At 34.8% G+C, this 14,111-nt stretch overlaps 1 protein-coding gene across 1 annotated transcript; it reads left to right on the plus strand.

Annotated features, from left to right (window-relative positions):
• The first annotated feature begins 218 nt into the window (after window positions 1–218).
• LOC125068325 lies at window positions 219–1,229 on the plus strand. The gene is given in 2 exon segments (XM_047677429.1): window positions 219–945; window positions 1,139–1,229. Coding segments are annotated over 2 exon segments (786 nt in total). The 5' UTR covers window positions 219–250.
• The last annotated feature ends 12,882 nt before the right edge of the window (window positions 1,230–14,111 follow it).

Genomic DNA, 14,111 nt, shown 5'->3' on the forward strand with positions numbered 1-14,111 from the left:
CTTAAATTCACCACCACTATCACTTGTTGAAGACGGTGCGCGAGCGCGATGGCTCAGCGCGTAGGCGCCGGCAACGGCGCGCACCTTCGCCGAACTCGTACCCGGCGTGGCGCCAGCCGCGCCTTGTTCCGATGCGTTCTCGCCGCGCCTCGGCGGTGGCGGCGGCGCGAGAAGCGATGTACTCGACGACTGTAGCGACGTGGTATATTTGCTAGTTATCGACGACGAATTCTCCGTCAGCGACTCTTCGATGGCTCGAGCCCTTTCTATCAGGAATTCAATATCGCTTACTTGGTCTCTGGATAATCTCTTACGAACCCTTTTATGTAAAAGTCCGTATATAACGTCTACCTTGGCCTCCTCCGGCAAGTGGTACGGCAATTTCGCGAACAAGGCTCTAATCCTTACGATAAATACGTCAGCGCGTTCCGTACCTTGTTCTACGGAAAATATATCGCGGAACACTTTATATCCCGGGCGCGGTACTCCGTACATCGATCGTAAGCGCTTAAGAGCGACTGACCACGACGTTATTTCGTTCTTTACGCCGCGCCACCATACAGCTGCATCGCCGGTTAATAGCATAGGAAGCCCACGGAGTGCCATGTCGTCGCTGACTGATGCACACTCTTTGTATATTTCCACAGCGTCTATAAACGCTTCCACGCATTCAGGGTGCTGCGATGAACCATCAAAGCGGGTAGTGCACTTTGAAAAATTTCCAGCATTAGGAGACGTGATAGCGGCGGCGGTAGATTCACCCGGCGCCCCTCCTAAGTGCGAAGCCGCGAGAGATTCCACAAGCCTTTGATTCGCTTCGGCCTGAGCCCGTGTAAAGGCAGCCAAAAGCGAAGAAAGCTGGTCTCCGGACATAAGCACAGGTGCAGGTGCGTTGGAAGTAGGCATCGCCATTCTCACCGAGTCTTCACTAGAACTGGAGTCATTGTCCTTATCGTTATTACGCACTTTACGCGGTGGCATTGTTCTCGCGTGTTTTATTCGAATTTTAACGTATAACTAAAACGAAAACGTAAACGTATACTAAATGTCGGTATACTTGAACAAACAAATTACGATTCGCGGCCAGTACGTTGAGCGCCACTTTAGTGAAACTATCACTTATACAATAATTTTACAGAAAGATGAAAGAAAAACTTCGCGAGCGTAACGCAACCCCTGCGTCGGCGCCGATTAGACTTAATAGCTTCCCGGTATCCCGGTATATATAAGATGGCGGCACCTACGGGCGGACGCAGGGGTACGGGGTATCGTACGAAGGGGAAAGAGGGGCAATACGCGGCCCAGGGACGTAACACACTTTGGCCCGGGGTACACACACACGTTACAAGTATAAATACTATAAATTATACACAATATTAAGAATTAATAAATAAAAAAATATATCGATTTTTAATATAACGCAGCTCAACTATTTAAGTGAAATTTAATTATTAAATTAAAATCATGGCCAATGTAAAATGACAAATTCGAGCAAATGCCGCAGCGGAATTCAAAAGATCATTTATACAGTTTCGCTTTCACTGCTTCTGATAAACGAAGTTTGAGAAGCAGCTAAAACTATTTTAATGAATATTTTGTACTATACGGTAAGTTGGCAAAAAATTGTCCCTTCCATCAGAAGTATTGCAAAATATTCTTAAATCCTTGGCCGAGGTCAACGCTAATTATTTCCTTTCCATAGTTTCACGGTTCTGTTCAACTTATGAACTATTTATAACAACATTTTCAGTTATAAAATTTATTAGTATTGAATAAAATAAACACGTGCAACTCAAAACGCGTCAAAACTAATTATTTGACAGAAACAAGATGGCGTTATTAATTCTAGTATGCGAACGAATCGCACTAATGATAAATTACTTTAATTAAATAACTTTTTTTTAACCCTACATTATATTGTTTTGAATCTTTACTTTGTGTCTCGTGTTTAAGTTTTTCTGTTTGGTTTAGGAAAGGCTTAAGTGTCAATATTTTTTCGATTTAAATATCCAAATAAAAAGGTTTTATATTTCAAATACTTTTTTTTAATAAAATAAATTGATTGTGCCAGTGAAAGCGTTATACAATTTTATTGTGTTCGAATATTTATCCTTACAGAGCAGAACAAAAACTGATTGCGAATTAAACACACCGGGATCGCGTTTATTTCATTGTTTTCATTTACGTTACGTATTTATATCAATTATGACTTTATTGGTAGCACAATTCTGTACTTTTTCTCTTTTATTGTTAATTAAAATAACAATTGCAACAATTCCGAATGATTTTGATATTTTTGAAATAAAATTCTTTTATTTTTTGTGATATCAGAGAAACAAATATAAAATGAAAAAATACATGTCACTTAAAGAATAATAATAATAATTGTATTTACGCAGGTTTTTTCACCTTACTTTCTTTCCGTTCACCTAAATAGTAATCGAAACAGTTCAGCACAGGTCTCCTCCCCTCTTAAGTGAATGGATAGAACTTGTTATGGCACTCTCCCGTAGCGATAGACGTACGACTATATCAGTGAAAAGGAAGAATGTCAAAAGCGCCTAAATAGTGCTATAAAGAAATGAGGTCTAAAGTTAAGTCCTTAAGGCTCATTTCCCAAAAATATCATTCAGGCGCTTTAGCGTTTCTTTATTTCCTCTGACGATATGTACATGGGACATAATTTTACTCGACGTTGTTTACCTTTATGTAGTACATGAAAAATCAGCAATGCTTGCTATAATTTTTAACTCCACCTTTCTAATCTCCACGAACGTGTTTCCTGACCTTTGGTACCTTTTTAATATTTCATTTGGAAGTGTGATATACCTGCTTGTTCTTTCCAGGCCTAAGCTCATTTGAACCGGTTAACTTCTTTTAAGATTCACGTATTTTTCCACTTGACAATCTCAGTTTTCGATTTCGGCAACGGCGGCCAATCTTAAGGTAGACTAACTAACTAATCAGGACATATTACAGTGCACGAGTATGCGCACAGATGCATTCTCGTAATCCGACCGGAAAGAGCTCAGGACCAACGCAGGACCGACGGTTTTATATGCTTTCCGAGGTACTGGAGTGTAAACATTTCCAACTTCCAGACTCCAGGCCGTTACTGATTTTTTTTTGATAGATAACCCAATAATTTTTTAAAGGTTCGACCTGAGCTTGAACACAAGATCTCTGGATCTCCGGCTATATACCTAACCACTAGATCAACGAGGCAGTTCACTGCGTACTGTATTATTGGAAAGATTTTTCATTTGCATTTCTTGAAATTGATAAAAACTAACATTGACGTCGTCGTAGTCTTCGAAGCGAACATCATTAGAAACGTACCCAACATTTTTCTACTTAAGATAACAAGAAAATTATTAGATAAATTACTAGGAATTTGTTTTCACTGCGCATTAGAACATTTGTTCATTTCGTTATTTTATAGCGAGATCGGAAGAGAATGGATTGTATATTTCTATACCGTATAATATTGAAAAGAGCGGGAAGTATTTGTTTCTTTGTTACAACTGATATTAACTTTGAACAATTGCATTGTTTGATGAAAGAACCAGGTGGGCTTTACTACTAATTCATTGTTAGCCACCAAATTATCGATATTAGTTTTGGTTGAAGGGTGACTGAGCCCGAGTATTTTTGTAATTTATAATTGTCTTCATCTAGCCAATTGTAGTGTAACTTCTGGATATAAACCTCTCCAAAAGTCGCTCAAAACTCACCTTCAGGTCCTCGGTCCACTTAGCAGAAGACTAAATTGGTGTTTATTCCGATCAGCAGCCTCTATTCTAGAACCGACCTGCTCAAATAACCGACGGTCCTTTGACAAACATTACCAGCCCTCTGTCACTTGATTGGGAAAATTTTGCAAACTATATAATAATACTCCTATCATAGATCGCTGAGTGACCTTCAATTTGTGGACTAGTCCCACAAATTATGTCTACGCTTCGTATTGCTACAAACTGTCAAATTTACAATATCCTGAAAATGACTGAGTTACAAACTCAGCGCGAATAAGGCATCATAAGGAAACCGGAATATTTCGAATATGTGTCTACATACAAGGCATGATACTATGAAAAATTCTTAAATATACTGATCAAAGAGTATCAATTCCAGTTAGTTGTCTACTTTTGAACAATCTCATCGTTTATATAGTGAACCCAAGTCCGCCATAACAGAAATGACAAATACTGTGATTTAATTTATACTGAGGTAACAGCTATAGTGATAAAAGAAAATAATGCTTTTGTTATGAGCGTGCTCCACCATGTTGTTTCAAAACAGATTTACTCATGTAGCAGATTTTAATCCGACACATGTAGGAATCCTAACAATCATCCTTCACCGCCTAGCGCGAGATGAATAAAATTATTTACACCAAATACAGATGCTTTCCCGCCAAACTCCGCAGTCTTCCCCTGTATCTTCTCTGTTCTCATCTATATAAACGAAATACCTCATCATGACGCCTCCGCAACGATAAGTCTGATTGACTTGGCATTATTACTCCTTTTACAAAGCAGTTATTCACTGAGAAATAATTTTTGGGAATTTCATTTTGAAAGGGGAATTGGGAAGGGTAATTTTGTATGAATTTTACCTGTACGAAGTCGGAGCGGACGTCTAGTATAATTAAAAGAGGTTAGTTTAGTACACTTGTTTTTTCCGGTTCGTATGGAAATTTCGTATTATTTTAGCTTGGAATAGTATGGTTTCAAGGCGAATATAAAATAACAGTATGTAAATAATACGTTATTTACTTTTTATAGGTACAGCAGTCGGACAGAAAATTGTCCCGTCATTTCGAAACGAACGTTGCCAAATCTGTAACAGATATCATTTTAAACGATTTATTTAGACAAATAATGTCGTTTACACGTGCGATTCGAACAGTTTTTTTTTTAATTCGCAGGGTGTACGGCAGAATAGTTGTATTGGTAAAAGTTTAAATAATACAATTACAAAATATCATTAGATAAATACTTTAGGTATTTTACTCGTACCATGTCGAAACGGTTAGCATGTAATTAATATAAAAAACAATAACCTCTTACCTTATATATTGCAGCGAATAGCAGAAGCTTTTAAATTCTCATTAACTATGCCTTGTTTCTGAAACTATTAATGGTTTTTATATAACTATGAAAAAGTAAGTAATAAGCGTCTTAGCTCTGCATAAGCTTGAGAATTCATGAATTAACTTTCTTGTAGTGTTTATTGCGATTGTTTATATATTTAACATTTATATTAACATTACATTACATTAACAGTCTGTAAATTTATTTTTTTATTATAATCATTGCGTTCTATAAACCTTCGCACACATTTTAAATGTTAGTAATCATGTAATCTGAACTACTCTCAATTTATAACGTCTCCGAGTAGTACACTAAAAATTTTATAGACTATATTTTTAAGTATTAGAACTACTTTATCCTTAAGTAGTAAATATGAAAGACTATATTGGAATCTTTTATACGAGTACTGGATAAGCGGTGTTGCAACACCAGCACGGGTTTTCCCATGTGTACTTACAGATCAGTGTCACCCATAAGTTTTTTTTTTTCGAAATGCGTATTGCATTCGCCCTAATGGCCTATACACCGAGCGGAGTAGGCGAGCTAAACTACTCAATATTTTATGTTGAGAACCCACTTTAGGGCTCAGAATACGCGCGTCCTAAGGGGCACCTCCACTCGGCTTAGGACCACGTTGTCGACGGGAGGGAACCTGTTTTGTGGTACTGTTACAAAACTCAAATTAAATAAATAGACTTTTGCGTACATTTTCTGGCATTCAATTTGGAATTACTATTCTACTAAACGAACCAGAATTCGCTGTTGAATTTTACTCTTGCGCAGAAATGTACAAAGCGAAATCAACCCGCATTGCTACGGATCCCAATGATTCATGGCGTGCGACATAAATTTCGTTTTTTCGCTAGCCTAGTGATATTTAGATTCCACCAATAACGACATGCCCGTGGAATAACGGTTTGGCGTTTGTAATTCTTTTTAATTAAACCTTGCCAAGCTTTTATATATGTATATCTCTATTACACACTAACTGGTGCCCGCGACTCCGTTCGTAAGTAGGGGTTTTGTTTTTTTTTGTAATAGGTGGGCGGACGGGCATGGTAAGTGGTCACCACCGCCCATAGACATTGATGCTGTAAGAAATAATAACCATTCCTTACATTACATCAATGCACCACCAACCTTGGGAGCTAAGATGTTATGTTCCTTGTGCCTGTAGTTACACTGGCTCACTAACGGTTCAAACCGGAACACAGCAATACCAGGTATTGCTGTTTCAGACGGAAGCCCTCCCACCAATTAAGTATTATATGGTTGACATATCTGTGCATTTTTACATCTGTCGTGTATTGTAGTTCCCGAATGGATGGACAGATTATAATTTTTCGCGATTTTTAAGGCATTTTTGCCTCGCAAAACCACTCTGTGAACTCAGCTTTGCCGGTGGTATTTTCGAACTAAGACGCTTCGCTCGCGTATTATAATTAAATTAAAATATTACATAAATCTAAGACCTCTTTATATACCACATTGGTGTGTATTTTAGCCCTTAGGGTAGAATATCCTGAAACGCTTAAATGCGAATCAACGCATTTTTAATCGGTAGCCCAAAAATAAAGTTTCATGCTTCTAACTTAAAAAATGTCAGACTTCCAGACTAACCTATATACGAAGTGTTAACCCCTATTTCTCCCCTTAGGCGTAAAATATCCAGAAACGCTTAAATATGTATCTACTCATTTTTAATCAGTATCCCAAAAATAAAGTTTCATGTTTCTATCTTAAAAATGACGGATTTCAATACAAACTTTCAACCCTTATTTCACACCCGTAGTAGGGGTAGAATATGCAGAAACACTTAAATAACTATCTACTCCTTTTTAATCAGTATCCCAAAAAGAAAATTTCATGTTTCTATTTTAAAAAATGACGGACTTCTATACAAATTTTTACCCTTATCGCACCCCCGTAGGGGTAGAAAATGCAGAAACACTTAAATAAGTATCTACTCCTTTTTAATCAGTATCCCAAAAATAAAGATTCATGTTTGTAACTTAAAAAATTACGGACTTTCATACAAACGTTCAACCCCTATTTCACCCCTTTAGGGGTAGAATTTCCTAAATTCGGGTATCATGATAATTATGTTAGTTTATAAGTATACAGACTAAAATATAAGTTTTATGCTGCTAGTCCTAAAAATGTCAATACTTTCTACAACTTACAACCTTCCGTCCTTTCTCAGGCTCTAGACTATTTGGGTGCCAAATTTCATTTAAATCGGTCTAGTAGTTTTGACGTGAAAGCGAGACATGTTACAAAACTACCGATAGACTATTGATACTATCGCTAACACCTTAACTATCGATAGTCTATCGATAGTCTATCGATAGTGGACTATCGATTTGCAACACTATTTCCGACGACCGTGTAGATTATCAAGTTTTATTAATTTGTAAATTGTCAAATTGAATAGTTTAATCGTTTCAATGTGAATCTACATAACACAAAATACATTTATTCAATTTAGAAATTTAGCCTGATATATGTATTATATCTAAATTTTTATAATAATGAATAATCTATTAAGTTAACTATGACGAGTTTCCGTAAAATCAAGCGTGATATATTAGTGCAAATTCGTTGAAAGTTAAATCATAAATCACATTACATCCACCCAAAATCTAACCGGACGCTGTTTATTAAATTTAGATAGCGATAATATTTAAGAAAGAAGTTTGTTTCAGTAGGCAAAACCAATCACAATTTCTTTTTTTTAAATCATTTCGATAAAGCAAACGCGTAAAGAGACCTTTTAGAAAGCTTGCGCATATAGACTTTAGAAAATATATTAATAGTTTCTTTGATACTATTCATATAATGTGTTCTGTCACATGTGCCTGTAATTACACTGGCTCACTAGGTATCTACTGTTCAAATTGGATACAACAATGCAATACACAGATATTTGATAGCAAAATAACTGATGAGTGGGCCTGATGACTGACAACGCATAGTCATCAAAAGGGCTTGAACGAAACTTCACTATCGATTGTTAACAAGCAGATAAGTCTTTTTGAGTTTGAAGTTCTCTATTTGTGTTTGATAACAGTGACGAAAGGGGGCGTCATAATGTACTATATGAATACTAAACCAACGTCGTCGACGACGAAAATGGGTTCTTATAGTTATGTACGATAACTTATACTGTGACATAATTACAGATTATGAAAACAAATTTAAAAAGTATACTCCATTTGATATAATTGTGGGTTTAGGCAGTAATTTTTGTTATAAGAAATCGAGCCTCTGTTCATTGTAACTCTTGAATTTCATCGCATCTATCAATCGAGCACGAACACTTCAACTAGCCGTGCGGCGAATGCTTTTGCTGATGGCAATCCTTCAGCAAAAGCATTTTCAAAGAGGATTGTGTCAGGAAAAATCAGCTAAATTCGAAATATGATGCCAAAAAAAAGGATGATAGTAACAAATAAAAAGATAAATAACATATTATAATTTTATTGTTCCATGAATTTTTTTTTTAATAAATATTTAATAAATTGAGAAATAAAATGATTGAAATTTCAAATCACTGTTTAACCAATTTTGCTAAAAGCTAACTTTGCTTAGTATATAACAACTCTCGTATCTCATGTATTTTCATTGTTTTGTAGTTTAGCAGTAGTTTCTAATTCACAGTGCATTAGCACGTCAGAGCGCATGGCGACAAAATTACTATGTTGCAAATATAAACTGCACAAACGCTTAATTACACGCATAATTCTATCTCTCGTTGGAAAATGGAACAATAGAACGTCCACGATGGAAATTATACCTACTTGAAACGTGTTTTTTTATTTTGTTTTGTTTAACAAGGTCAACTTCAGCTAGTAACAAATAAAATAGTAAATATATAATATACATCGACTATATATCGCTACCTCAGAGCAACAGTTGGACATGTACAAAACATGTTCAACTCAGATATACCACTGTTTAAGTGAAATATAATGAAAAATCAACGGAATGCTACACCAAGATATCTTTTCTATTCTGTTTACTATTAGAGTTATTGGAAAATCCCCTATTGCACTGAAATCTAAATCAGCAATATACTTGAACACCATCATAAGCTTAAAACACAAAAAATGGATGATGTCTCACTGTTGCTCTGTATCCATACGTACATAAGACAGTAGAGAGCGAGCGAGATGACAAGAGTCAAGCCGTTTGCCGTCACGGCAAAAGGATCGTTCTAGATATGTCTTTAAGCCCAGACCTACAATTGATCTGATTTTTTTGTACAGACATGTATTTCTACGCGGTGATAGATTTTTTTTACACTAAGATCAATTTATTACAGTAAAAGTGAAAACTGTTTAAAAAATCTAAATTTGACCTTGAACCATATATATAATTTAGTAGGTCACTTATTATTATATATAAATACACATAAAATACACAAACTAAACAACGAATTTTCCACACGTATTTGTTACAACAAGAGATAAAAAAAATAATACAAAACGGACTCAACACAAATTATAATATCATGATAAACTTGTATTATTTATGTATTTTGGAACAATTTCAAATAAATAAATTTCAAATTCAATTTCAAATTCTGAAATAAGAACTTACATCAATGTTACAGAATAATTTCTTGAAAATTTAAAACTATAACGACCAAAGCCAAACTTATTGGATTAACAATAGCAGAAATAAGTTACTCTGTTAGCTAAAGCGAACTTTGAACCACAAACGAGAAAAATAATATTAAAACGAAATAACAATGCGCTTCCAAATATAAAAAAAAAATGGTTTTGCATTTTTTAAACTAACATACCCTTTAAATGTGATTAACTTTTAACAAGCGACAGCCCGCTACATTGTCCGCTTGAATTTTAAATAAACCATTATCGTAATTAGTTTATACTTTACTAGCGATCCGCCCCGGCTTCGCACGGGTGCAATGTGGCTTATCCCTAAGAAATAGACATATACCGTTGAAAACTTTTTTGAAGATCGTTTTAAGGTGTACAATACTGTAGTACATTATTTTGATCTAACTCGTAGGGTTCAGCCCACGTTTCAAATTTAAGCGCAAATAATGAGATTATTTACTACATCACATTAGAAACCTCTAAAATTATCAGTATTTCTAAACTATATAATGCATGTGTTATACATATAAACCTTCCCCTCGAAGCACTCTATCAATAAAAGAAACCCGCAACAAAATCCTTTGCGTAGTTTTTAAGATCTACGCACAGGACAGACAGCGGGAAGCGACTTTGTTTTATACTGTATAGTGATATCTCTTTCAATTATACCTCTCTCGCTCGCTCACATTTATAACACCCAGACGCCTAACGTAAGTATAACTATTTATAAGTTCATTTCAAAAGAAGTTTCATAATTAACAGCAGGCATTCTTTTTCATTGCTAAGAAGACGACCATCACCATCAAATAGAAAAGTGACAAAACCTACCGTCGTTACCACATCTAGACAGTAACAACCTTTTTTTCGAATATGGCGTGTTAGGATTGGTTGGTTTTACGTAAGTTATATCCATCCTTGGGGTTCAATTCATATTAGTGGTTTGACTGTGCAAGCGTAAAACGAGAAATAATGATAGTAAGGTAGTACATAATATACTACCATTATTGTGAAAGTGCTTGTAAAAGCCTACTTGATTTTGATTTCGAATGCCGCCTATGACGATACCACATTGAACCCGTGATCAACTATCGAATGAACTCTAATTTCAATTGGTTATTTTTGATTAGCATTTAAAATCGACTAATTTTAATAAAGAAACATATTTAAATGGACTAAGCCCAACTGGGTGATAAAGAACCGAGATGCTTAGCGACCTTGAGAGAGACTATGACTTGCGATTGACTGATTAAAATGACATACTAAAATAATATATTGAGCGATTGTATTATTAACCTTCATCAATATCCACGCAAAATCTTATCCAATTACCTATTATTTACTGAGGCGATCCTTTATTATAATGAACCTACCTTAACTAATAACCACAATATTAAATACATTGTTAAATATATAATATTAATACTTCATATATAATATTAAATACATGTATTTAAACAAACTGCCCGTCACAGCAATGCTCATAAACTTTACCAGACCGTAGCGACCGTTTGATCTTTTAATATCCCGACTTCAATGTATAGAACGCGTTTTATTACGATTCAGACATTACACCCTCTAACGGAGCATATCACGGACAGAAACTTCATAGTATTACCAGGTTGTGAACTAAATGAATGAGGAATATAACTGTGTTATTAACTTTAAATTTAGTCTAAGACTAGAATGAGGACAAATTATTTTTTGCAAGTTTTAAAAGGTTTCATGACAATAGATACAATAGTAGTTTGAAATTTGGTAATTGGTCAAACAAATGGACCACCTCGTGGTACGTCATTTATTACGGCACCAATAAACAATGGTACCGTAAGAATTTTCTTTCAATTTTCAAGCTATTTCTTAAAACACCAATGCGCCATCAACAACGGAACACAAGAATGCCCATGCACCACCAGCATTGAGAACTAAGATGTTATGTCCCTTGTACTTGTAGTTATACTGGCTCACTCACCCTTCAAACCGGAACACAACAATACTGAGTACTGCTGCTTGGCTGAAGAAAGTCTGATGAGTGGTTGATACCTACCCCGACGGGCTTGGACAAAGCTCTTTATTGAAATGAAAACGAAAATCGTACTTCATACATATAGTATTGGCAATTACAAGGCGTTAAGAACTCTAACCAAGCCCTCGATGGTTACTACCTGATGCGCAATAATTGAATACCCAATTACTACGCACGAAATGTACAATATTGAATTCAGCCCATGATTACAATTGATACGAATATTTCGTACGTGAAAATCGTTTAAGATTTCAGGATAGAACGTAATAAGGGAAACTCTGATATAATACAAATGTTTTCTAAATGATTGATCCACATTGCTTATTTTTATTATTAAAATTTTTAACCAGCTTCAAAAATCGAAAGAGGTTATCAATTTGTTAGTTTTTCTTTTTTTAAATTTGTTACCTTTTTGAGATACCTTTCTCCAGATTTTGTGAACGAACGAGTGGATCGCACGCGAAACTTTGCGTTCATTCAAAGATTTTTACAAATTTTGAAACCAATGACGGGTTTTGTTTTGATGAAATTCATTGAAATGACGACGTCTATTCGCACGTTTTATACAGCCATAGCACCGGCAGTACCCCGGCCAGTAACTTTTTTCCGCTCTCTAAAATTAATTATTTGTTAAATCGTAACAAGTTAGTAAATTGCAATCAAGAACCCTTCTTAATTTTTTGCACATCTAAGGCATCAAAATAAGACCTTGACCATCTTTTACGTCCAGTTATCGTCCCATAATAACTGCGACAAAAATTGGCTTACGCTATTAATATATAAGGTTTTATATTTCAAAATAAAAAAATATACTTTTTTCAACTCGACTTTTACAAAATCGAGTCGTTTTACACAATTGTACTAAACATAGAGCTACCGCCTTAATGTAGACTGTACCAAGAACAACCGGAAAGTTACTCAAGGAACTCGTTTCCAACATTTGAAATACAAATTGATAACAGAGTTAAATACAATTATATATAATATATTCTACCTAAAAGTCAACAAGTATTCACTTAATATATTTGATTTGGAGAAAAAACAATTATATTAGACCAATAAATAAATTATAGTCTATTAATAACTGATATAATTGTTTTTGTTTTTGGCATTATTTATTTTACAAACATATATATTTGTTAATATTGTGCTTAATCATATTAGCTCAAATCATGAAGATAATAGAGGTAAATGCTTAGAATTATTCCGTGAATAGCGTTACTACCCACTTCGGATCAATAAACAACCCTCTGGCAAACGACCGCCATATTAAGATCTAAGATTCATTCTGATCATATAATTCTCATGGGTTGAATTCATTTAAATTAATTTAAGTTATTTTTTAAAAAGCTCTCACGATCTCTTGTCATATGTTTTTCACAACTCATGTTTTTGTAATAATTACCACAAATAGAATTAACTAGGGGAATTACCTTCCACAATAAATAAAACGGCGTTTTATTTAAATAAAAGAAGCAAATATAATCCAATTTATAATGTTTTTGGTGTCTTTACTCTAAGACTTCTAATCACTAGCGTCAATCACTCATAATAACGCACATCGATATTAATGTAACATGTCGCTTCCGCGCTTTTGTAAGTGAAGAGTTACATATATAAAGCCCTTAACTCTTATGACTTCTATTATGCACTATTATATATATATATATATATATATGTGTTTTTACTATAGACAGTATAGATCAATATTTATTTTGTAGATGCTATATGGGTTTTATATATAAGTATGTACATATATTGTTATATACTGTTAATTTATTATTAATTACCGCCTTCGTGGTTTTCTGTTTGAACTAAAGGTTGACTGGCAGAGAATGCCTTCAGGCATTAGGTCCGCCTTTTGTCCCATTTACTTTGTGGTGGTCTCAATAAAGTATTTAAATAAATAAATATTTTTAGAACCAGAAGTAGGAATTACTAAAAGAAAAAAAAAACAAATAAGCTAACCTCTACAACAATGACCTTTAATTTACAATAACAATCAATTTACCACAAAAGATAAAAAAACATTTAATTTACAAGACAAATAACCATCAACGCTACACAGTCAATATGATAATCGCGATCCAATCTGTCTGCCGCCAAAAACTCCCGCCCTTTTTTTTTTTTTAAAAGTGTATTTGTTTGACTTGACGCAGATGTCGCTCGGCTAAGATGTTTATTCCAACACGGCCTCTCCTGACGGTGCGCCGTCCTCGGGCACCCACACTGTCTCTTGATTGCTGATGAGATTCGCAGAAGGCCCGGCTATAGCGACATCCACGATCTCATCGTCATCACAGGCATCTGTCGAAAAGAATTTATTAAAAATAAACGAAATAGAAAAATATTTGCCTAATCTTTCAT

Source organism: Vanessa atalanta, chromosome 13, assembly GCF_905147765.1.
Source record: "Vanessa atalanta chromosome 13, ilVanAtal1.2, whole genome shotgun sequence".
NCBI lineage: Eukaryota > Metazoa > Arthropoda > Insecta > Lepidoptera > Nymphalidae > Vanessa > Vanessa atalanta.